Consider the following 24,055-nt stretch of genomic DNA (forward strand, 5'->3'; position numbering starts at 1 on the left):
GGCACCGAGCGGCTCCAGGGATGGAGTGCAGGGAGCTGGGGGGCTCCCTTGGCGTGGGGCTGGGTCGGGGGGGGACCTGCAAAGGCCTGGGCAGGGAGATGGTGCCCGAGGGAGGGACCCAGCCTGGTGGAGGAGCTGAGGTGTCCTGGTGGATGGGGCACCCGGGAGCTCTGCTTTCCTTAAGGAAAAGCTCCCGGGGGGCCGTTAGCCAGAAGCAGAAACGCTGCGGCTGCCTGGTGGCCCTGACCCCATCCTGCTCCCCCACCTCCAGCTCTACTCGAGGATCCTGGAGAAGAACGCCAACCCCCAGTGGAACCAGTGCCTGACGCTGCCGGCGATGGTGAGCGCCGTGCCCGCTCCCGGCTGCCCCCCAGTGCCCCCCGGGGCCCCCGGCCGCCGCTCACCGCTCCGCTCTCTTCCCAGTTCCCTTCCATGTGCGAGAAGATGCGGATCCGGGTGACCGACTGGTGAGTGGGGACGTGGTCCCAGGACGGGGACAGGGTGCGTGAGGGCGGTGGAGGGGGCACCAGATCCCCTTAAAACCAGGGAGGATCTGTGGGGGTGGAGATGCGCTCACGGAGCAGGGGATGCTTGGCACGGGCCGTGTTTGGGACGAGACGTGGGATGTTTTTGGGATGTGGCCGTGTTTGGGACGAGACGTGGCCGTGTTTGAGACGTGGCCGTGTTTCAGGGACCGACTCACGCACAACGACATCATCGGCACCACCTACCTCTGCATGTCCAAGATCTCGGCGCCCGGCGGGGAGCTGGAGGGTAAGGGCGGGCGGCAGGATGTGGCCCACGGTGCATGACCACGAAGGAGTGCTGCATGCTCGTGGCTGAGGTTGGCGTTGGCTTGGAGGAAGGAGCAGCCAGGAAGGTCTCTGCCAGGTCACCGGGGCTGGGGGAGAAGCAGGGGGATGTGGGCAGGGTGCTGGTGGTGGCTCCGTGCTGTGGCCTGCTGGACGTGGTCCCTCCTGCTTGGTGGCCCTACAGATCTTCAGGTCCTTCTGGGGCCATGGGGAGGGGTGGCTGTGGTGCAGCTGGGGTTTTGCGTCCTCTCTTGTGACCAGAGGTGACTGCAGGTGGTGACAGCGGTGTCGCCGGCGCAGGAAGATGCCACCCGTGCATGCTCCCCCTGATGGCTCCTCCTTAGGTGGCATTTAGGGGCTGTTGGGGTGGGGGCTGAGGTGCGGCCTGTGCTGAGAGCAGTGCTCGAGGTGCCAGGAGCCTCCCCGAGCGAAGGGCCACCGCGGAGGTGCTGGCAGGGACCGGGTGCGTGATGCCGACCGTGTCACTTGTGCTGAGCAGGGAGGGACGCGGGATGCGCTCGTGGCGATTTCTCTGCTCGCAGGGCTGCTGCGAGCCACGGCGAGGCTGGGGCAGAGGCTGCCCTAACGTGCACGAGTGCCCTGCTGCTAACGAGCCTGGTGGCGCCTGCTGGCCTCCTGGGCCCTCGCTCTGCTCCCTGCAGCAGCCCGGCACGGCGAGCCTGCGCCGCAGCATCCCCAAGCTGTGCACGTGCACATGCTCCCCGCGCTTTCCCACTTTGAAGTGCGGCTCCCGGGCTGGTTTGGAGACGGAAGGGGGGGCCCGGGGAGGGAGAGGAGGAGGCTGGAAGGGGTCTGTGGGACTGGCAGCCCCCAGCTGAACCCTCTCCCTGCCCCTCAGCTCCATCTGGCTTCTGCAACGCATGGAGCATCCTTCAGGAGCATCCTTCATCCCTCGGGGCTTTCACACGCGCCCTGCAGCCCCCAACCAGCCTCCCCCCTCTTTCTCTGTTGGCACCGAGAGCCCACGGCAGTGCCGCCTCCTCCTCCTCTTCCTCCTCCTCCTCCTCCTCCTCCTCCTCCTCTGTAACCCGCCGCCCTCCCGTGTGCTCCCCCTCCTAACCTCTCTCCATTTCTTTGTGCTTCAGATGAGTTTCCTGCTCTCGCGAAGCCTCTGAAAGCCGCAGACCGTACGTCCCCTTAGCCTCTCGGTTTGCAATCGCCGCCCTGGTAATTTCTTTTCCCGCTGTCGTTGCCGTCGTTAGGGCCGGAGCGTTGGCCAGAGCTGGGAGAGCAGCGGCTGCGCCGTGCCTGAGCACCTTGATGGGGGGACCTCCTGCCCTGCGGAGTGGGGCAGGGCTCCGGTGTCCTCCCCTTGGGGGCTTTGGGGCGTCCCCACGGGGCAGCGATGGTTTTGTGGCGGTGTGTTGTGTGCTGAGCTTTTGGGGTCCAGCGCGGTGCTTGGGAGCTCGGAGCAGCACCACGCAAAGGGTTTCTGCTGCTCGTCTGCTTGAGGTGCCCTAAAATCGAGCGCTGCTCTTCCGAGCACTGTCCCATGGCCTGAGGCACCCCGGGGCTGCTGTAAGTCCCTGGCAGCTCCCAGGCTCGCAGGGCTCGCAGCGGACACAGCATTTCGGTGGCCACCGGGCACGGCCGCGAGGTGCCCGCGGGTCGCTGACGGCTCCTTCCCTGTGCCCTGCAGTGGACGACGGGCTGGGCTTCCTGCCGACCTTCGGGCCCTGCTACATCAACCTCTACGGCAGCCCCCGGGAGTTCACCGGCTTCCCCGACCCTTACGAGACCCTCAATTTGGGAAAGGTGAAGTCGGCTTCTTTCCAGCGTGGCCTGAAATAAGCTAACCTTCCTCCCTGCCAAAAGCAAGCTGCTGCTAACCCGAACCGGCTGCGTTACCGGGAGCCTGCCCCGGCTCTTCCCGCTGGCCGAACCCTCCTGGTGTCGCTGCGCTGCCCACGCGCTCCCCGCCTCCGAAGCGCTGGCAGAATTGCTTTGCCCGATCTCGCCCCTCGGCAGCGAGGCTGAACAAGCGGAGAGGTGCCGGGGACGGGCTCCTGGGTGCTGACCCTGTCCCTGGTCTACCCCAAGGGCGAGGGCGTCGCGTATCGCGGCAGGGTGCTGGTGGAGCTGGAGACCAGGCTGGTGGAGCACGTGGAGCAGAAGGTGGAGGACATCTCCGCCGATGACATCCTGCGGGTGGAGGTAACGGGGTCTGCGTGGTCTGTCACCGGGTCCTGGCGAGGGCTGGGTGAGGGATGTGAGCAGTGCTGTGGTGTCCTGGAGGGTGGGTGTCCCCTGCTGTGTTTTCATCCCACGGTGTCCAGCTTGCTCTGAGCTGCTGCATGGTAGAGAGCACACCGCAGTGAGCACGGGTGGTGGGACATTTGCTCTAAAAGGACACCGGTCCCATCTCAGGCGCCGTTGCAGGCGTGTTCCTGCTGCTCATTTCTCTAGGATTAACATCCGTTCTCCACACGGAAAGCTCTAGCCTTCATCCTCTGTCAGGTCCTTCCCAAATCTCACCCCAAATTCCCTCGAAGCGCCGTGTCCTCATCCCTGCCATAACCTTTTCCATCTCGGAGGCTTTGCCGGGTTGGTGTGTGGGGGCGGTGGGGGTCTGTGCGTAGACCCCACGGCCCCGTCCCCGTGCCTGTTGCAGAAGTACCTGCGCCGGCGCAAGTACTCCCTCTTCGCCGCCTTCTACTCGGCCACCATGCTCCAGGACGTGGACGACGCCATCCAGTTTGAGGTCAGCATCGGCAACTACGGCAACAAGTTCGACAACACCTGCCTGCCCTTGGCCTCCACCACGCAGTACAGCCGGGCCGTGTTCGACGGTGAGCCGGGGGGTCTCCATCCGCGGGGGGGCTTCGCGACCCGGCTGGACGTGGACGACGTCTGGTGGGCCCTGCCTGAGCAAGGGCTGGGACCAGGAGGACCCCGGAGGTGCCTCCAGGCTCAGGCACTGTGTGAAGACACTGGTGCACGTGGAAATGGGTGACCAGGGAGGCGTGGGGAAGGCAGGACAGCTCTGGGCATGGAGCGCAGAGCAGTCCCCGGCCCTAATGGTGCCCGTTTAGGGTGGCCCTTCCTTGGCTGCTGCGGGGCTCTGGTGTGAGGTGTCCTCGCCACGCTGTGGTTGTTCCCCCGGAGCGGCTGCAGGGAGGTTCATCGCCTCCATTTGGCCCTCGCTGCCCACAGCTCTGCTGCTCATGGGTTCTGGGAGCAAGGTCCCCATCTTCCTGCTCCCGGAGCACCAAACGATGGGCTCCTGCCCACGGCCAGATGATGATGCGCTGCCCTCCTTCACCTCTGCTCTGGTCCCGAGCAGGGAGGTGCCCGTCACCGCGATGTCCCGAGCTCTCACCCGTGTGTTGTGCCCTCCAGGCTGCCAGTATTACTACCTGCCCTGGGGCAACGTGAAGCCCGTGGTGGTGTTGTCGTCCTACTGGGAAGATATCAGCGCCCGGACTGACGCTCAAAACCTTCTCCACCACGCGGCAGACAGGCTGGTGAGTGCCACAGGGGCAGTCCTGTCTGCATCCCACCTGGGGGCACAGGGAGGGGATGGAGGCCATCTCCATGCTGGGTCAGGTTTGGGGTTTGCTGGGACATTGGGGTCCCAGGTGCCCTGCTCAGCCATGGAGTGAAGAGGGGAAAGGGAAATAAGTGTTGCTTGGAAAAGCCCTCGCCTGTGGAGCTGCCTCCGCTGGTGTCGGAGCCTTGGGGTGTGGGAGCCCCAGGATGAGGAGCTGCTGCAGGGGCCAGCGGTGCAGCAAGCCCTGGGCTCTGTGCTTGCCAAACCCCATCTGTTTCCTCTCCTTCCGTGGCTTCCAGCTGGTGCAGGGGTCAGCACGGTGCTGGATGGGAAGGGGGGGGCCACCCTCACCCCCGTGGGGTGACAGCGGGGTGCTTCGCTGTGCCACCCGCCGGGGAGCCAGCGCAGACGCAGGAGGCAGGGCTTCCTTCAGCTTCTGGGCTGTTTATGGGATTTCTTGCTGTGCTGCGCGGTCGTTTCCCCCCGGGGAGCTCCAAGAGGAGCCAATCCGGGGGTGCTGAGCGCTGGCAGGGCCAGGTGGGAGTTCCTGAGTGGGGAGCAGCCCTGGGTGCTCGCTAGGAGGGTCCTGGAGGTGGGGAGGAGTGGGGTGCCGGGGGTTCCCCCGTGCTGCTCCTCACCCCCTGTGTCGTGCAGGAAGCCAACCTGGAGAAGGTCCAGCTCGCGCTGAAGGCCAAGTGCTCGCCGAGCGAGCTGGACTCCCTGGGCGCCCAGCTGCTGGCTGATATCATCGCCGACTGCAGGTATTTCTGCGAGCCTTTCCATGCCGTTTATTGCAAGAGCGCTTATTTATCTTGGAAGGGACGACTTCTCCTTTTTAATTTTTTTTTTTAATGCTGAAAAAAGGCCGGTCATTTGCTAATGTTTACTTCAAAGGTTGCTGAGCCAAGGCACGGAGTTGAAAAGGTGACGGTTAAGGCAAGTCGTAAATCTCCAGCCCTCGCACGGGGGCTGCAGCCCGGTGCACATGAATGAGCCGCGTTGTGCTGCGGGGCCGGGGACGGAGCCCCCGCTCTGGGGGGGTCGCCAGGGCCAGGAGCCACCCCCTTGGTGGCTTCCCGAGGTGTTTTGTGTGTGTTGTGTGTGAAGCATCTCTGTGCGGCACCCGGGGGCTGTTGGGCTGTGCCCGTTGTGTGTCCGGTGGAGGGGATGGAGGTGTTGGAGACGTGGGGCTGGATGGTGTGGGTGTCCCGCTGCCCCCATACCTTCCCCTGGGGCAGATGCAGGACGGGCTGTCATGGGGCTGAGCTCTGTTTTCATCTCCTGTGTGGGCTCCTGGGGTATCTCCAGGACTCTCCTCATCCCCAGAAGCCTCCCAGCCCCGCTGGCCCTTGCCTGCCCACGGGGGCACGTGAAGATGCTGAGTTCACACCTGCCCCGCACCACCACCGGGCTGCGCCCCGCTTGTGCCCCATTGGGGTGGCTTTTCTCCTTCAACCCACCTAGCCCCTGCTGGCCACCTGCAAAACGTGTCCCTCTGGGGATGCTGAGGTGGTGTGGCGAGGGGCTTTGCCTTTTGAAGCCCTTGCCAGTATCTTGAGGGAGGCTGGTGGGGAGCAGCTGGGCTGTGGCTAGCCCTGCGCTGTGCCCCGGTGCCTCGCTGGGGACCCCAGCAGTGGGGGCAGGTGGTCCTCACCGTGCTCGTGGGGTGGCTCTTGGTGCTTCAGCTCAGCAGAGAGGGGAGAATTTGGTCCTCCCTGTGGTCCTTGAGGTCGCTGAACCTGCTGGGACCAGTGTCCCCCAGCTGTACGGGCAGCCTGCTGCACCTCGTGGTTTGTGCTGGTCACTGGAGGTTGGGGAGATGGTGCTGAGCCTGCGGCACCCGCCTGCGGCACCCCTTCGGGACTGGACACCTCTTCCCTTCAGCAAGGAGACCCTGAGCAGGCTGGCCCTGCTCGCAGACCTCTTGGAGGACACTGAAAAATCCCCACACTCGCAGGCCTCCCAGTTTATTTGCTTTTGAGCCTCATAAAGGAGATGGGTTTCGCCCCACACACACACGCTGGCTCCGCTGGAAAGGTCAGCGCCGTCCTCGGGCTGTAAATCCTCCCCGTGCGCGGGGCGTGACCTGAGGGATGAGCCACGGAGCTGGGTTTTCCCGAGGTGCTGCGTCCTCCAAACCAAATTCAATTAACCGGGAGGGAGGGGAAGAACGTGGCAGCAAACCCCAGAAGCCTCGGCACAGCATTGCAGCCCAGCCCTTGGTGCCGACGCTCTGACCTGGAGCGTTAGGGGCTGCTCCTGGCTCCTGGCCTGTTTCCACCACGGCGTTCATGTGCTGGCACGGCGATGGCCCCAGGGAGAGCGTTTGGCTCTTCCCTGGTGGTTTGTGTCCCAAGGGGCATCAGTGCAGGACCCGTCGCTGGGCATGAACTCGATGCTCCCATTTATTTATTTATTTTAATCTACTTCATCGTGCTTTTACATTTCGCTTGGTCAAGTCCATTGTCTTCCATTTTCCCATGGGAGCACAATTTAAGTCCCTGGAACCTCTGTGGTTTTTTTTTTTTTTTTTTTTTTTAATTTTTATTTTTTTAGGGCTTCAATGCACTGCACACACCGCCAGTGACCAGGCGGCTGCAGAGCACTCACGCTGCCCACCGGGCTTAACCCGTTCTGCGGCTCCTTTTCACAGCTCTTTAACAAATTTCCTCCTTGCGTAGCTTTATAGTTTGTCTGTCTGAAATTGAATGCAACTGCAGTGGATATAGTTAGCTTGGGTTTATTTTATTTTCTCTGTCCCTGCACATCGTGGTTTTGTGGTGTGCGGGGCAGGCGAGCAGCGTCCCTCCTGGCACCGTGGGGAGCAGCTCCACTTCATCGCCCCATTTTACATGAAAACCCCGAAATGGCCCCAGCCTCCTGAAACCTGTATGCAGCAGCTTGAATCAATTTCTATTAAAATGTGCATGTAGTGTGCAGGGCGATGTGTGCAGCTTGGCCAGGCTCCATGTGGCCCCTTCCAGCGACGTCCTTGCTCTTAGCATCACCGTGCTCCCCAAATGCATCTTCGGGGTCTTGTTCGTTCTTTGTAAACCGCTGAAAAATAAGGAAAAAAAAAAAAAAAGAGAAGCCCCCAGCGAGCGTGAGGCTCCCAGGAGCTGCTGACGCCATGTCTCTGCCCACAGCCTGCCCCTGCCCGACGTGCTGGGGAAGCCGGCCAGCACCCACCTGGACCAGAACATGTACCGCTTCCGCAGCACCAACCTGGAGCAGATCGTGCAGGCGGCGCTGAAGCTCAAGCACGAGGACTCGGGCCTGCCCGCGGTGCTGGAGCAGGCGGAGGACTGGCTCTGCAGGCTGAAGGCCATGGCGGAGGAGGTAACGCGGTGACGCCCGCGGCGATGGATGCGAGCGACGCCACGGTGCTGCTCTGGTGGGGAGCCGAGGCGATGCCTGGGTCCCCGTGCAAGGATCATCCTCATGCCCCCACCTCCCTTTTGTGCATTAGGAAGGTTTTGCGGACAGCCGTTGAGGTTTAGCCTGGCTCATGTCTGTGCGATGAAGCTTTGCCAAAAAATCCTCAGCCCAAGCTGCTGCAGGGGGCTGGGCTGGCTGCAGGCGCGGGGACACGCGGGGATGCTCTGCTCGGCCCCCAGGGCTCGGCTGGCAGCAGGGGGCCCGCATGCCACGTCCCCCCCACGGGGTTTTGGGCATCCCTGCGTCGGACACCTGTGCCTGTCCTTGTTCTGTGGTGCTCACCTGCCATCCATCCCTTGCAGCCGCAGAACAGCCTGCCCGACGTGGTGATCTGGATGCTGCAGGGCGACAAGCGCGTCGCCTACGCCCGCGTGCCAGCCCACGAGGTCCTCTTCTCCAAGAACATCCCCGGCTGCTGCGGCAAGAACTGCGGGAGGCTCCAGACCATATTCCTCAAGGTGCGTGGGCTTTTCATCTGTGTGCACGCGTGCCCTGATATATTTATTTTTAAAACTCATTTTCCTAAAAACTGAGCAGGGAGACCTGTAAGGAGGAAAACGTGAGTCAGTGCGGTCTGATTGCAGAGCCTGGGGCTTGTCCCCATCCCATGCGGGCTGCAAGGGCAAGGAGAGGCTCGGTGCCTTGCCCTGTCCTTGCCTGGTGGAGCCCCAGCCCCAGTGCAAAGCCGGGTTTCAGTCTGCCGTGGCCATGGCACCCCAGCACCGGGTAGGGTTAAGCTCTGTCTCGGAGCTTAAGCGAAGATGGGTGCAGTTTGGCCCAGACAGTGCATTTTAAAAAATATTTTAATATTTAAATTGGTAACGTTATTTAACGTTTTTTCAAAATTCCTGACCCTCTGCCACCCCACGAAATTTAAGCTGTGGCCTCCTCTGCCAGGCACTTACCGAGCTTCTCGCATCTCAAATGATATTTCTCTGGCCTTTTGCTGCCTGCCAGCTTGGGAGCAGACAATCAGTGCTGAACAAGCTCCGAAAAAATAAAGTGAAATAAAATAAACTGAACAAGACCCAAAACCCCAAGCCCAGCTGGCAGCAGGAGGCAAACCAAAATATATTGCTTTTTTCTGCACTTTAGCTCTGGATGGAAAACTAGCATCAGTCGAGGGGAAAAAAAGTGACCGAGGGAGAGAGAAAGGGCAGCGAGACGTCACCCTCTTTGTTCTTTCTATTTTTGCCGGGCTCGGTGTCCTAGCCCTGTCCCCCCACGACGCAGCACCCTGACCCCATGCTGTGTTTGCAGGCTTCTGCTGCCCCAGCCAGGGCTGTGGGGGCTTTGTACCCCCAGCCCCGCAGATGTTGGCCTCCCATCCAGTGTCCCCCCGTGGGCGTCCTGCACGGGGACGTTAACGCGGCTCTGTCTTGTGCAGTACCCCCAGGAGGAGGCGATGGGACCGAGGATCCCAGCGCAGATCCGGGTGCAGCTCTGGTTCGGGCTGTCCGTCGACGAGAAGGAGTTCAACCAGTACGCCGAGGGGAAGCTCTCCGTCTTTGCCGAAACTGTGAGCATCTCGGGGGGACCCTCCCAGCTCCGCAGCCTCGGGGGTTCCCCTCTTGCAGGGGTCCAGCACAGCGGGGAGGGAGGAGGGCTGGGGGGGACACACATCAGCCCCTTCTGACCTTGAAAAGAGCAAGCTGCTTCCACCAGCACCCAGCCTGAGCGAGGGAGGGGTTGGAAAGGAGCCGTGAAGCTCTCCTGCCCCGGGCCAAGGCTTCCTTCCCTCTGTCCTCCTGCTGGGGGGTGAAATTTGGGGGTACCCACAGCATGGGGGGGTCTGGGCTTTTCCCTGCAGGTCTGTCCTCAGGACGTGGGCGTTATTTGTTTGATTTCAAAGTCTTTCCTGCCAGGGATCTGTGCTACCCGTCTCACCCCGCTAACACAGAAACCTCTCTGCTTCTGCCCCCTCAGTACGAGAACCAGACCAAGCTGGCGCTGGTGGGGAACTGGGGCACCACGGGCCTGACTTACCCCAAGTACTCGGATGTCACGGGCAAGATCAAACTGCCCAAGGACAGCTTTCGGCCCTCCACGGGCTGGACCTGGGCCGGCGACTGGTTCATCTGCCCGGAGAAAACGTAAGCGATGGTTTTCTGCGAAGCCACGGAGCTTGGGCGGGCTGTGCTGCTTCCCGGGCTCCCCAAAATGGGGCAGACTTAGTAAGGTGGTGGCACGGTCACCCAGAAGGGGGGAAGGAGGTTGCGGGTGTGAGGGGCAGGGCAGCCCTGGTCCCACGCTGCCGGCTCACCGCGGTGCTGTGCGAGTGAGCCTGGGATGGAGGGGCCCTGAAGGTGGGACGTGGGCCCGGTGCCACCGAGCTGGGTGCTCGTGGAGGGCAGGATGGGGGTGCCCTGACCGCTGCCGCTCCCCGGGGCGCAGGCTGCTGCACGAGGCGGACGCCGGGCACCTGAGCTTCGTGGAGGAGGTGTTTGAGAACCAGGTCCGGCTGCCCGGGGGGCAGTGGATCCACATGGCCGATGCCTACACCGACGTGGTAAGGACCGTGTGGGGCTGGTGGGCAGGGGCAGCGGCACTGAACGCCACGGCCTCATAGCGGGTCCCCGGGCAAGGCTGCAGCTGCAATCCCCTGGGCTGACCCCATTTGTGCTCACCAAATGCCTCCTCTGGGGGCTGCCCCGCAGCCTGGCCTGGAGCGGGTACAGCCAAAAAGGCCAAGGGAAGCTGGCACGGGGCAAAGTCCCAGGCTGCAGGGTCAGCGCGACCCTGGGGTTTGTTTTGGGACTGTTTGGTTGGGATCCCCGCTGTGTCCCGCAGAACGGGGAGAAGGTCCTGCACAAGGACGAGATCGAGTGTCCTCCGGGCTGGAAATGGGAAGACGTGGAGTGGGACACCGACCTCAACAGAGCCGTGGATGAGAAAGGTACAAGGAAGCAGGTTTGGGTGTCTGCAGTTTTCATCCCCTTGCTCTGTCTGTTGTGGTGTTCCCTTCCAGGGTCCCGTCAGGTACCAGGGCTGGGGACTCACTGCTGGGGAAAGGCCAGGCTGTTCTTCACGGGGGGCTTTTGGGGCTGCTGGCTAGAGCGAGCTGGAAGGCACCAGGCCGGAGAGCAGCCACGGTGCTCACAGCGCTGGGGTTGGGGAAGGAAGGACAGAGGGGAGCGACCTGGAGCCGCGGCTGGGCCAAGGGCTGGTGGGACCCCACGAGCCCATCCCCTGGGCACCCCAGGGGGACCCCCCTTGGCAGCAGCACGAGCAGCTTGCCGATTGCACGGCCCAGCAAAGGGGAAAACCACCTTGTGTCTGGACAAAGCCTTGCTGTGAAAGCTGCTCCAACTCGGACGGGTGTGAAGAGAGGTGGGAGGCCGGCGGGGGGGGGGCCTCTTCACCCGTGTGTCCCCTTTGTCCCCAAGGCTGGGAGTACGGCATCACCATCCCCCCGGACCGCAAGCCCAAGGCCTGGGTGCCGGCCGAGAAGATGTACCACACCAACCGGCGGCGGCGCTGGGTGCGGCTCCGCCGGCGGGACCTCGCGCAGATGGAGGCCATGAGGAAGGTAGGCCGGGGCCGGGGAGAAGGGGGTGGGAGCAGCTCGTGGCCACGTCCCCGTCCCCCCCATGTACATGCTTAGAGCCTCGTGGTGCTTTGGAGCCTGGCGGCCCCACGCTGGAGCAGGCAGCAGCCTCTGTGGTTTGCCCCTGGGGGTCAACATCTCCCAGGGGTGGAGGCCTCTCCGTGGGGTGGGACGGGGACCTCCAGTGCCATGAAGCCGCTCGGGGCAGAGCTGTGCTTGCAACCAGGGCTGGCAAGGGTCCCAGTCCACCCCGGTCCCAGTCCTGCTTCCCTCTAGGTGGTGCAGTTGGACCGCGGATGCCACCGCAGCGCTGCCGCTGCTCCCTCCCCGCAGCGAGGTCCCCGGAATATTTCCCCCCCGTTTTCTCTTTCTCTGGACAGCTTTGGATAGAAATCTTGGGGGGCTCCTGTCACCCCATTAGCCGAAGGGATGCAAATGTCCCGGGGAGGTGACACAGATCTGGGGAGAAAAAAGCCTTCGTGTCCTTGTGACTGATGCCCTGGAGAGGAGGTCCCATGGCAGAGCCGTGGTGGCCGCAGCAGGGGTCAGAGGTGGTGGCACGGTGGGGGACAGGCTGGTATTGGGGAGGCCGTGGTGCTGCCCAGGGCTGGGCAGGATGCGGCCCTGTCCTTGCTCTGCTTGGGCAGCCCCCAGCCCAGCGAGGACCTTCTCCAGGTGGGATTCACCCAGCCGAGGGCCCTGAGCTCCTGGCAGGGACCTGGGCATAGCACAGCATGGGGACCCTGCAGCAGGCGGCAGCTGGAGGAGGCCGAGCTCTGGGCTTGGGTGGGCACAACCCTGACCCCGCAGAGCTCAGGACGGCCTCACACATGTGGGCATCGCCTGTCGGCCGGGCTGGGGTCCTGCTGTCACCTGCGGAGGGCCCTGGGGGCGGTGGGACCGAGCCACCCCACCCCAACCACCGGTGCTGAGCGCCCGCGGGGTCCTGTCCGGCAGCACAAGCAGGAGGAGCTGGACGGAGAGGGCTGGGAATACGCCTCGCTCTTCGGCTGGCGCTTCCACATGAAGCCCCGCCGCACCGACGCCTTCCGCCGCCGCCGCTGGAGGCGCAGGATGGAGCCCCTGGAGCGCACCGGTGCCGCCGCCGTCTTCGCCTTGGAGGGGGCCCTGGTAGGTACCCGCCCGCCGCCCGCACCGGCCGCTGTTTGTTTAGCTCATATTCTGGCTTCCCTCATACTCGGGATTTCATAATCCTTTGGCTTTTCCAATAGCTGAATGAAAACCAACCTCGGCAGCACAAAGCCCCTATTATTGGGCTTTTTTTTTTTCTTTCTTTTTTTTCTTTTCCCCTTTTGGCTCTTTTTTTTCCTCCCTCCGCTCCGTGCTGTCCTGCCCCCTGGCCAAGGGCTGAGCCGCGACCTGTCCGGGACGAGCTGCTCCGAGGCGTTCTCCTGCATCGGAGCTTGGCGTACATCAGCCATGTGCTCACGCTGGCCCCGTGCGGGGGGTCTCAGCTGCCACCCACCCCCGTGGGGACCGGCAGGACAGCTGATTTCGTCCTCAGGCCCATCCATCCCATTTTTGGCCAGACAAACCTCCTTCTGCATCAACTCCACCCTTTGCACGGGCACTCACGGGGGCTCTGGCTGGAAGACCCCATAACGTTTTAACCCCCCCGGCTGTGTTTATCCCACCCAGTGCTATGGGATGGGGGTGTCACTGGGCAGGGTCTGCCCCTCGCAGAGGGGCTGCTGGAGGACGCTCACCAGGCTGTGCCACTGCAGCGTGCCTGTGGCTCAATTTGGGGGGGGTCCAGGTGGGGGACATCTGATGGGGCTGCCTTGGGGCTGCTCCTATAGAGCATCGTGGCCTCAGCACAGACATCCAATCCTCCTACGCCAGTGCCTGAAGTGTAAATTTTCCCCACTTGAATCTCAGCAAAACGCAAGGAAAACCCTCAGCGGTGTCACCGGCGCCAGCAGGGTCCCAGGATTTTGCAGATTTGTGCCTTCCCGGCTCCTCTCTCGCACCGGCACAACTGGCATATTTCACAGGGCGCTCCAGCCCACAGCAGTTCCTGATTTTGCACAGCAGGGATGAGGGTGCTGGGCCAAAGGGGTGCCGAGGGCGGGGAACATGTGGGGGCACTGGGGGCTGGGAACGATCAGTGCTGTTTTTTCTCTGTTTTCGGTGCTTTTTAAGTGCAGGCAGCAGGAGGCAGCTTCCCTTGGCTGAGGCGTGCAGGGTCCAAGGCTCGAAGCCCTTCTGCTGCCTCCTGATCCGAGCGCGCTGAAGCAGAGCAGGGATTTTGTCAGGAGAGGGAGCCCGGAGCCTCCCCGAGCTCAGATTTTACCCAGGCTGGGGACCGGGGCTGCCAGACGGTTCCTGGAGCCTCCCGCAGCCCCTCCTGCCTGCTTGCTTCTGTTTTCTGCCACCCTCTCGCCCACGTACCCGTGCCCTTCTGTGGTCGTGGCTGGGTTTGCCCGTACGTGGTGCAGGGAAACCAAAGCGGAGGGAGGATTAAAGTGCAAAGTCAGGCGGAACACACCAGCACCCGCTTCCCTGAGCTCTTCGTGAGGATTGTTTTCCAACAGGAAGATAATACCAAACACGACCAGAAGGAATGGGTCTTGGATGCAGGAATGTGCCTGGTACTCGGGGTTTCAGCAGGGAGTCTCAGCCTGCGGGGCTGAGAAGTCCTTGTCCTTGATATTGAGGCCCCGAGAGCTGGGGGTCAGCGGGACCAGGGCTGGGAGCACCCCCAGGGCAGCACCAGCCTGAGCCACGTTGGCCCAGAGCAGCGAGCAGAGGGGGAAGCACCGTGCTCAGAGGTTTCTGAGTGCTTTTTGGTGCTACCAGGGTCTCCTTTGGGGCTCTGAACTCGTGTTAATGTGAGCGCCTGTGCCCTGTCTGCGTCTCTGCTGCCTTTGCTTTCCCTTCTGCATGCACGTGTGCATGATTCCTCTCGCACGCTCGCGCCCTCCGCAAGGATGTGCTCACCCTGTTTTCGCTCAGAGGATTTCATTCCGCTGCTCACACGTGCTCTGTCCTTTCCCCAGTCCCCAGACCTGGGCATGCCCACGGGGCTGCCCACAAAGCAGCTGGGGCTTTTGCTTCTCACGGTGGGTCCGAGCTGAGGAGCGGGGAGCTCGAGACCAAGCAGCTGGTGGTGCAGGAGGCTTTTAGCACCTGAGCTGCTGAGCCGCTGTAACATCACCATTTGCAGCGCTGTGCTGTCGTTTCCAGCTCATGTGCTCCTCTCCAGCCCGTGTTTCACCCGTGCGCCCACCCCACAAAAGCCGAGCATCCTTCCTTTCCCCCAGACGGGGTGTCTTGGCCCCCACCTCTGCCATATCAGCATATCATTCCCTCTCGGGGGTGATGTGTCCCAGCTTTTCTGGGACCTGCCGCCTAGCAGCTGGCTCGTCGCTGATGGTTACTGAAGGAGACGGACCACAGCCACGGCGTCTGCCCTGGCTACGATTTCCCGGGAAGCCCCGAGCTGAGCTCTGCGGCTCGGGGCCGCCTCCAGTTTCGGATGGAAATCCCAGAGGCTGTCCCCCGGAGCTGCGAGCAGCCCTCGCACCCCGTGAACCTCGTTTCCTCCGATCCTCCTCCGAGCATCAGCTGAGGGAAGCCTTTGGCTGGAGGAGAGCTTTGGGGTTGCCATACCAGCCTGGAAAATCTTGTCTGTCTCCACCGGCTTGCGCGTCTGCCCTGGCTTTGGCTCTGCACCAGGCGCAACCGAGCCCACGTGGCTGCTGCCCGGGCAGGGGGCAATGAGTTAAACCTGGGGGGACACCGAGGTGCGCAGTCCTGCTGCGGTGTGGTGACAGCAGGCTCCCAGTGCTGAAGCCTTGCGTTGGCTGCTCGCACCTTGCACTGCATTTGGAAGCCGTGCAGGGATGGGAGGAAGGGGGGGAAGTCTTGAAGGTGCTGCATCCCGTGTGGAGACCCCAAACGACAGCCACGAGCCAGGTCTTTTTGCAGCTCGCCCTCTCCAAGGCGTGCTTTGGAGCCTGGAGCTGCCCAGTCCCTGCTCGCAAGCCCCTTGTCAACGGTGAACTGGGGAGGCTTTACCTCAGCTTGGGGAAATTTGGGTTAACCCGGTGGTCAAAGGGTGCTCCACGGTGGTTTAGGGTGGTGGGAACCCCCTTTTGCCCTGCTGCATGGATCTGGAGCATTTTGGAAAGGCAAAAAGGGCTCTGCGGACCACCTGAGCTCCTGACCTGTTTTTGGGACTGGGTGGCTCTGGGATCCAGAAACTCCATCCCGGACCTGCTTTTATTTTTCCTTTCCTTCCCTTCTCTTTTTTTTAAACACCCCTCCTGTCTCTCCCTAGCATCTGATAATTGAAAATACTCAAAGATCAGCTTTACGCTGGCTGGAAAGCCATCTTTATGCTCCTTTTCCTGCAACTAACTCTTTCAAGTCGAACGTTGCAATCAAGAGGTGCCAAACGGCCGGCGCTCCCGCGCGAAAACAAGAAGAGGGAAGAGCGGTGGCCAAGGTCGGCCGAGGCTCCTTCCAAGCAGCGGCCGGGGCATTTCTGTGCCCTCGACACCAGCTGTATCGCTGTTAGCCGAGTTTATGCTCCATTAATTTTGCTCACAAGGGGACTTAGTGAAATTGCTGTAGCTGCTGCCCCAAGAAGAAGGGTGCTGTGCCTTACGGAGGGGCTTTGCTGAAATACCGGGGGGTGTTAGGGGAGCTGGGACCCGTTGGCTGTGGGTTGGGGTCCCTCAGATGCTGGGTGGGGAGGAGAAGGAGGAAGAGGAGGAGGAAGCAAGGCAGGGGAAGGACTGATGCACACAAGCCCGAGGCCATCTGACTCGGTGGCTCTGGGGCTTTGTTGACCCATCCCATTAACTCCCAGCATGGCACGGCTCAGGATCTGGGGGGCAGGAGAGCCCCAGGGTCACCCCATGGGTGCTGGGAGGTGAATGTCCCCAGGAGCCCGAAGTCCCCTCGGACGCCCCTGCGGACAAGCCCTGGGGCATCGCACCCCGCGGGGGTCCCAGTGCAACCAGTCTCCCATTGCTTTCTCTTGCAGGGGGGAGTGACGGACGACAAGAGCGATGACGGCAAATCTGTCTCCACCCTCAGTTTCGGTGTCAACAGACCCACCATTTCCTGCATTTTTGACTGTGAGTCCTCAAAGGGAGGGCAAAATTTTCAGGAGCTGCAGCGTGGGGGCCCTGCTGTGGGCACCCCGTGGCCGGGCATCGCCCCAAATCTCCTCCAGTGCTGGCGGGTGGGGACGGGGCTGGGCACGGCTCCTTCCTGGGAACACGGGCACGGAGTCGTGGTGCTGCCCGCGCTCACCCCGGGCTCTCCCCTCACCCGTTTCCCATTTCCCGTTCCCCGTGGCAGATGGGAACAGATACCACCTGCGCTGCTACATGTACCAGGCTCGGGACCTGATCGCCATGGACAAGGACAGCTTTTCAGGTAAGCCCAGCTGCGTGCATCATCCGCACGTTTCGCGCTCACGATTAGCGCTCTGATGAACGCCAGTAGGGTCGCTGAAGCAAATTGCTGGAGCTTTGGGGTGTTTATGGGGGTGTTGGGCAGCCGTGCCCCAAAGGCACGAGGCTTTCCCAAGGAGACCAGCCCTGTAGCTCGAGTCCCAACAGCAAGAAGCCGGAGATCCAAGGCCTGTTACGTGAGAGCCCAGCCAGAAACCACAGTCGCCCAGGTCAGCTGCGAGTCAGAGCTGTTTGCTTTGCTGGTGGCCCCTTCTCCTGACCCGAGGTGACGGTGGCACGGAAAGCTGGTGGCAAGGCTGGGTAGCAGGCGGCTCGGGGCACGACAGACACAAACAGAGGGAGGGCAGGGATGTTTACTGTGGCCCAGCGCCTCGAGCCAGCCTCCTGTGCGAGCTGTGGGAACGCAGAGAGGACGGAGGGCTTGGGGCTGAGATGGTGGAGCACGGGGCAGGAACCTCCCTGCGGCGCTCGTGGAAAAATTCAACAGGGTGCAGAGGTGCAGGGAGCACCTGGGAGCAGACAGGCGCCTTATCCCACATCCTCATGAGGTTTCTGCTGGGATTTGTGTGCCCTCGGGATCCAGCTTGCTCCCATCTGGATGATCCTGGCTGGCTTCTTGCCTGCCCTGGCAGTTCAGGGGCAGCAGTGTGGGTTTTGGGGTTTGTAGAGGGGATTTGCTGTGGGGTTTGGGGAAGGGATGGAGGCTGCCTGGGTTTTGTTCCCAGCTCTGCAAAGGGAACCGTGGTCAGCGGTGGGAGCTCGTCCCTGGCAGGGCAAGGCATGCAGGAAGCCTCATCTCCTCCTCTGAAGGACTCGTCCCTGCTTCTGCTGCTCTGGTGGAACCAGGGAGTTTTGGGGGAGGGAGGGAGAGGGGGATTTCTCCTCCAAGCTGAGCACAAGGGGCTCACGATTTTGGGCTCGCTGCAAACCCAGGGGCTCTGCTGAAGGAGAGAGACCCCATTTGTTAGGAAAGAAAAAGTTGTTTGGTTGTTGTTTCCAACCAGTTGTTCTGGTTGGAAAAGAAAACACCTGAGAGTGGCAGATGGGGGAGGTATTTCAGAAAATGGAATGAAATAGGAAATGAAGTTAGGATCAGGTGCGTCGTGCTGGAGGTCGATGGGTGTGGGTTGTTGGGGTGCCGAGGCTGCGGGCCTGCAGGTTGCTTGGTTTTAGGAGCATTTTGTTTGCAGCAGGGACAGAAGCGTGGCTGTGGAGGGGGGGACACGCTGGGGACTGTCCTGTGGAGCTCGAGCTGGGTGGGGACTGGCCCTGCAGCCGGGCGGCCCCACATCCTCATCCCCACAGCTCTTCGGTGCTTGTGACCGAAGCTGTCTCTGCGCACGGCCGTTAGTGCTTTGCGGTGTCATTTTGAGGTGGAAAAACAGCAAAGTGGGGATGTTGGTATTTATCCCTGAGTCAGAGCCGGGGCTGGGGTGATGCAAAAAGTCCCAAGTGCTGCGTGGTGGGGGCTGCGTCTGGGACATGAGCACCCCTCAGCACCCCCGCAGCACCCGCACCCTCTGCAGCGATGCCCGCGGCCAGGCGCATCCCGCATCCCCCCGAGGCCCTCGCTGTGGTCACCCCGCTGCGGGGATCCGCAAAGGGGCCGGGCGTGGGATTCCTTCTGGGGCTGACACGGAGGGGATGGACCTTGGGTGGCGCGCAGGGACAGTCCCCAGAAGCGGTGACCCGCCGCGGGGACATCCCCGTGCCAGGCAGCAGGACTGCGGTCCCGGGGGGGCTCGGGCTCCCCCCGCTATTTGGAAGCAGAGGGGTGCAAGGTAGGGGCACAAATGCCCCGGGGAGGTGCAGGGCACCCAAACAATCACCCAGTGTCTGCGCCCACCGAGGTCCCGTCTCCACAATGGGGTTGTTGTTCGAAACGGTGGGGACCAAGGTGATCTCATGGCCCCGATCGCGGAGCGGGGAGGGAGTCCCTTCCCTCGGAAAAACCCAGCCAAGGACAACATGAGTAACAACATGCCACAATGTGGAATTGTGATCTCCGCTGCCTTAACAAAGCATAAAGGAGTTCATTAAGGGGGCTTTACACAGTTATAAAAATAAACCTTCTGTGCACACGAGGGTCTAAACAAAGGGGCTTTATGGAGGCCTCCTTTAAAAAGAAGAAGAGGGGAAAAAAAAAAGAGCAAGAAAGCAAATCCAAACCCATGGTTTTTTTGTTTATTGTAACGCATTCTGCTTGCCTCTTACTGGAAAAAAGCGCGTAAGTGGAAAAGGTTCTTCCCAGCGTGAATAGTGCTCTCTCCAGCCGGCCACCTCGCAAACAGCCCGGCTCATTAAACACGTCTGCTGCGGTCCGGACGCCAAGAAGGAAAATACATCCCCCCGGCCCCCCCAGCCTCTGGCGGAGGGAGGGAGGTGGGGGATGCCTCCCTGCTCTGCCAGAGCCCGCTGCGGGGTGTTCGGGGCTGACCCCGCATGCCCAGGGCACGCAGGGGCCGGCGTGCTCCAGTGTCAGCTCCCCGTGCTCTGCGTGGGGGGCACGAGAGCTCCTGTGGGGCCGGGGTCCCCTCCAGGGACTGGGGGTTTGTGCGGTGCCGAGCGTTCGTGGGGTGTGCCGTGCTCCTGGCCACCAGCGGCTCTCCTGGGACTGGCTTTGGGGTGACCCGGGTGAGACCCCAGAGCGTGCTGGTGGCTCTCCGTGCGCTCTCTGGTGTACCTGTGTGTTGTGGTGGCACGTGAGGCTGGCTGCCGAGAGCAGGGGTGGCCCGTGTCCTTCTCCGAGGGCCCACCAGGTCTCCGGCCGCTGTGCCTTTGCAGGTACCCAGAGCCTCTTGTGGCTCAGGTGAGGCGCAGCCATCCCGGAGATCTCATCCTCGGCAGGGACCGGTAGGTGCTGCCAAATATAAAAGGGTCTTCAGTCCCCATGGGGTCTTACAGCGTGACCCCATGGCACCATTTGAGCCTCGCTCCCGGTTCTGCCACGGCCGCCCTGCCTCCGTACCCGGCACCCCTCGGCTCCCCGCCTGCTCTTTGAGGCTGCCTGGCAGGGAAGGTGTCAGAGGGGAATCGGATTTCACGTTTCCGCCGCTAATTGATCTCAGGCTTCCTGTGTTAATTGCTCGGGCTGTTGAGGGAGGCTGCTCCTCGCTGCTGCAGCTGGCGGCGTTGCCCCAGGTGAGGGTGAGGCCGTGGGCACAGCACCAAATGGTGCCCGAATGTGCCCAAAATCCGGGCTCTGTGGGGCACCTGCACGGGGCTGGTGGGTGCAAGGTCTCGGGGAGCCCCAGAGCCGCCCGGCCCAGCAGCTGGAGGCCTGGTGGGGCAACTGGGAGTGCTGGGAACCCACAGCCCTGCCCGGGACCTGGAGGATACCCAGGCTCGCGTGAAGCAGCTGAGGATGACTCCGGCTGGTCATGGGCTGTGTCTTCAGTTCCTGTCCCCTCTGGAGACCCCGGGGGGGAGGCAGTAACACCTCAGCCACCTTCTTCAGGGTCTGCTCTTCACGTCAGGGCCAGGCCTGAAGTCACTGCTCACCTGGATTATTTTTTTGGGAAAGAAAAAAAAAAACAAAAAAAAACACAACATAAGCCAATAGATGAACTTTTTGTGCTTCCTTGCTCCTTGTGGACGGGGCTAGGAGTCATGAAAACAACCTGGACCAAGACAGACCAGGTCACACGGGGAGGAAATTTCTAATGCTACAGCAGCAGGGCGCTGGGAGATGGGGCCAGGGAAGGTCACAGCACCTTCACCAGCTGGAGGTATCGCCAGAGGACAGGGTTGTTCTGGTGTATGGGGTCTAAGGGGATATCTGGAAGGTTTCGGGCAAAATCCTTCATTAGAGGTTTTTAAGGAAGGGAAGCTGCATCGGACAAGAAGGAAGGCTTTTGCGTGGATTCTATGATTTTAGAATTGTTTCTGCGTAGATAAACCGCTAAGTTGTGTGCTACGTTGTGGTTGTCTTGCCCCAAAAAGAGCTGCAGTGAGCAGAGGTCTGGACTGGCCCTTTATGAGGAGCAGTTCCCACGGCTGAGACGTTTGAGCTTGAAAAGAGAGGATTTAGGCTCAGCAGGATAGAAACCTGCGGAACTCCAGGTGTCTTGGGTGGGTAGGGGTGGACTGCTCCTCTCCTCGTGCAAGGCCTGGGGGGCCTCAGAGGGAGACAGTACTGCAAAGAAACACGAGGGGATGGTTCCTCACGTCGTTTTGAGTCCTTGCCAGGTGACACCTAGCCTGGGAAGTGCCTCAGCTGAGGGTAACTGGTGTATAGGGGTAAGAGGTGGAGTTGCCTGGGACACGATGGGAATGTCACTGCTGTTCCTAAAAGACCCACAGCTCCCTCAGCCTGTTTGCGGTCTTCCCTGCACAGCTGCAGGTGCTTGTACGATGTGAATTCTCCTCCGGCTGGTAGCTGTGATTCAGCCTTCACCTCTTGCCCACCGTCCCTTGCAGATCCGTATGCCATTGTTTCCTTCCTCCACCAAAGCCAGAAGACGGTGGTGATCAAGAACACCCTGAACCCCACCTGGGACCAGACGCTCATCTTCTATGAGATCGAGATCTTCGGGGACCCCCAGAAGGTGTCCGACTCCCCTCCCAACATCGTGGTGGAAATATATGACCACGACACCTACGTAAGTGTACTGGCGTGAGCTGGGCCTTCGTGGTGTGAGTGTGCTGGGGTAGATGGGAGGAACGCACAGCACCATTCCTGCCCTGTGGAGTGCAAAGCTGTAGCATCTCCGGGCGGCTCGGACGCTGACCTGGACGCTCAGATGATAAAAATCCAGCAAGGGGATTTTAGGGTGCTGCTGATGTCCGTGGTGCCCTGCTCTAGTTACCAAGGCTGTATCGATGTTGCCGAGCATCTCAGTTAGCCGTGGTTCCTTGTGCAAAGAACTTGGGACAGGATTTAAAGCAGTCGTGGGAGTAGGGGGACCGTGCCCTGTTGTTTGCCCAGCTGCCCACAGTATCCAAAGTGCCTTGTAGTGATGGCATTTTGGGTGGGGAGATAACCCCGAATCCTCCCCAGACAAACGGGACTGTAGCCTGCCACGAGGGCAGGAGGGCTTTCAGACCCCTGTAAGAGCAGTGCATGAATGCACGGCACGCACAACACCTTGGGAATGTCTCGGTGCGTCTCCCCCCTCCTCTCTTCCCCCACGTGGGCTCTCGTGGTGGAGGTGGTGTCGTGCCCTGCCTGTGGCAGAGAGGGCCCTGACCTCACTGCTGACCCCAAGGTCCTGCTTCAATTCCTGTAGCTGCTGTGCTGGGACCTAAGATATCACGCTCTCTGTCACTCCTGGGAAAGCTGGAAGCTCCTCGGGGTGGCAGCGAGGGCAGCCGGAGGTCCAGCTGGGGATGGTGAATGGGCTCGTCGGGAGCTGCTGGTCCTGCTCCTGGGGTCAGCAGCTGGACTCGGTGATCCAGGGGGGTCCCTTCCAGCTCGGGATGCTCTGCCATTGTATTCTGTGATTCTGTGTCATGCTCCAAGCTCCTGTTCTGAAATTGTGCGATAGCAGAGGGAATCTCACCTCCCGTTTAAGCCAAAATGCGCAAAAAGAGTGCGTTTCTACCCCTAGTAGTAACAGGGAGGAGGAGCTGGAAGACCTGGGTCTGTACGGGCATGCGAATCCTCTGTGGGTGGACGGGTTCCTCGTGGGTCAGACGCCGCGGCAGGTATCTGAGGGGGGCTCCCCGTCCCTCTGCTGCCTTCCAGGGCGCGGACGAGTTCATGGGGCGCTGCGTGTGCAAGCCCAGCCTGCAGCGCTCGCCGCGGCTCTCCTGGCACCCGGTCAGCAAGGGCAGCAGGAGCGTCGGGGAGCTGCTGGCGTCCTTCGAGCTGATTCAGAGGGAGAAGGTGAGCGCCCCGTCCTCTGACTGCAACGCTGGCTTCTTCCCTCTGTGTCTCAGCACTTTCCCAGCCTTTGCTCGGCACTGTTACCCCCGCTGGGCTCAGTGCCCCTCCGGGTGCCCCTCCGCAGCTTCCAGCCATGCGGTGGGATTAGCAGAGCGGTGGGAAGAGGCTCGGTGCCGGGTCCAAGCCTTGGCTTGCCGGGGTGCTGGTTTGGGAGGTGCTGCGTGCATCCAGCCGGCCTGGCCAGGCTCACTTAGCTCCGAGCCTTGGCACCTCTGCACCGCGGGAAGAGCCCAGAGCATCCAGCCCCAGATCGCTGCCCTTTGCTCAGAGCAGAGTTAATTTCCGGAGGGGATTTATGAGAGCTGCGGTGGGCGGTTACTGCTGCAGCCAGCTGCCCGGCTCTGCTGGCTGCTGGCGTAACGAGCCGCAGGGGACGCAGGCTGCACCGTGGAGCCAGCCCGGGCTGGAGAGGCTGCTCTTCGTGCCCCGTGCGCTCTCGTTCCCTTTCCACCCTCCCCGTGCACGCACCACCCCCTCGCCTTTTTCATCCCTTGCTTTTCCACTGGCTGCAGCCCAGCTCTGCCTCCGTGCCAAGGGAAGTGGATGGAAGCCTACATCTGCCCCTCCTGCTTCCCCCTCCCGGCCCCCAGGTGCTAATTGGGAACGGGGTCCCGCAGCTCCCTCCTCTCTCCCCGCCATGTGGGTCCCAGCGCTGCTCCTGCAGGGATGCTGTGTGCTGCTGCACGCTGCTGGATCTCAGCCCTGCTCCACGTGCCGGGGCTGCTGGGGGGACCAGGGCTGTGCCCATGCAGGGATGCTGACGTCGGCTGTGCACCAATTCTGGCTGCATGAGGCTGGGCAGGGTGGCAGCCACCAGTGGAATACGGGAGCTGATGCCCAGGGGAGGTGGCGAGGGGATGCTGTGTGCCACCGGGGAGGTCTCTGCTGCCAGGACGGGGCCGAGTCATCTGCACGCTGCCTCTGCTGCCTCCTCACCCCGTGCAGAAGCTGCAGGGCTGGGTGGGAAAGACTTTGGTCCTGTGCAAGGACCTTGCTTGATGCCAGCCGAAGGCAGCCTGATGGCTGCAAAGCTCTGCTCGTGCCTCCTTGCTGGAGGCAGAGCCCTGCCCTCTCGCCCAGGATTTCAGAGCCCAGCTCCAAAATGTTTCTCATCGCCAGGAGTGCAAATGACAAGTGTGTGTTTTTCTTCTCCACAGCCGGCTGTCCATCACATCCCTGGCTTCGAGGTAATGCCTCCCTCCTGCTTGTAACTCCTCGGCCCTGCACCCCGAAGTGTCCCCTCCGCTCCCCTGCCCCAAATTGCTGCTGGCTCTCAGCAGAGGTTTGCAGTGGACCTTGCAGCCCTGGTCCTGCAGGCAGTTTGTCCATCCTGTCTTAGGCACCTCTCTTGAGATGGATGGATCCCCATGCGGGGGTGCTGATTTCCTTCAGCTGATGGCAGAGGGAGCT

At 61.7% G+C, this 24,055-nt stretch overlaps 1 protein-coding gene across 11 annotated transcripts in view; it reads left to right on the plus strand.

The window, feature by feature from the left end:
• Positions 1-24,055, plus strand: part of DYSF (dysferlin) — a 95,259-nt gene that overhangs the window by 12,989 nt on the left and 58,215 nt on the right. For 7 of the 11 annotated variants that reach the window (XM_066997028.1, XM_066997030.1, XM_066997021.1 and 4 more), the window contains 22 exons: positions 272-340; positions 424-467; positions 692-774; positions 1,919-1,960; positions 2,473-2,588; positions 2,874-2,987; positions 3,445-3,622; positions 4,173-4,297; positions 4,978-5,084; positions 7,470-7,662; positions 8,064-8,219; positions 9,149-9,280; positions 9,688-9,854; positions 10,156-10,270; positions 10,552-10,657; positions 11,148-11,290; positions 12,266-12,439; positions 16,323-16,416; positions 16,643-16,720; positions 21,178-21,359; positions 22,445-22,585; positions 23,803-23,832. In XM_066997028.1, the coding sequence (XP_066853129.1) occupies positions 272-340; positions 424-467; positions 692-774; positions 1,919-1,960; positions 2,473-2,588; positions 2,874-2,987; positions 3,445-3,622; positions 4,173-4,297; positions 4,978-5,084; positions 7,470-7,662; positions 8,064-8,219; positions 9,149-9,280; positions 9,688-9,854; positions 10,156-10,270; positions 10,552-10,657; positions 11,148-11,290; positions 12,266-12,439; positions 16,323-16,416; positions 16,643-16,720; positions 21,178-21,359; positions 22,445-22,585; positions 23,803-23,832 (2,589 nt within the window). The remainder of the gene's footprint in view (positions 1-271; positions 341-423; positions 468-691; positions 775-1,918; positions 1,961-2,472; positions 2,589-2,873; positions 2,988-3,444; positions 3,623-4,172; positions 4,298-4,977; positions 5,085-7,469; positions 7,663-8,063; positions 8,220-9,148; positions 9,281-9,687; positions 9,855-10,155; positions 10,271-10,551; positions 10,658-11,147; positions 11,291-12,265; positions 12,440-16,322; positions 16,417-16,642; positions 16,721-21,177; positions 21,360-22,444; positions 22,586-23,802; positions 23,833-24,055) is intronic. The other 4 variants (XM_066997029.1, XM_066997032.1, XM_066997024.1 and 1 more) reach the window with 1 other exon arrangement.

This window comes from Anser cygnoides, chromosome 4 (genome assembly GCF_040182565.1).
Source record: "Anser cygnoides isolate HZ-2024a breed goose chromosome 4, Taihu_goose_T2T_genome, whole genome shotgun sequence".
NCBI classification, from domain to species: Eukaryota; Metazoa; Chordata; class Aves; order Anseriformes; family Anatidae; genus Anser; species Anser cygnoides.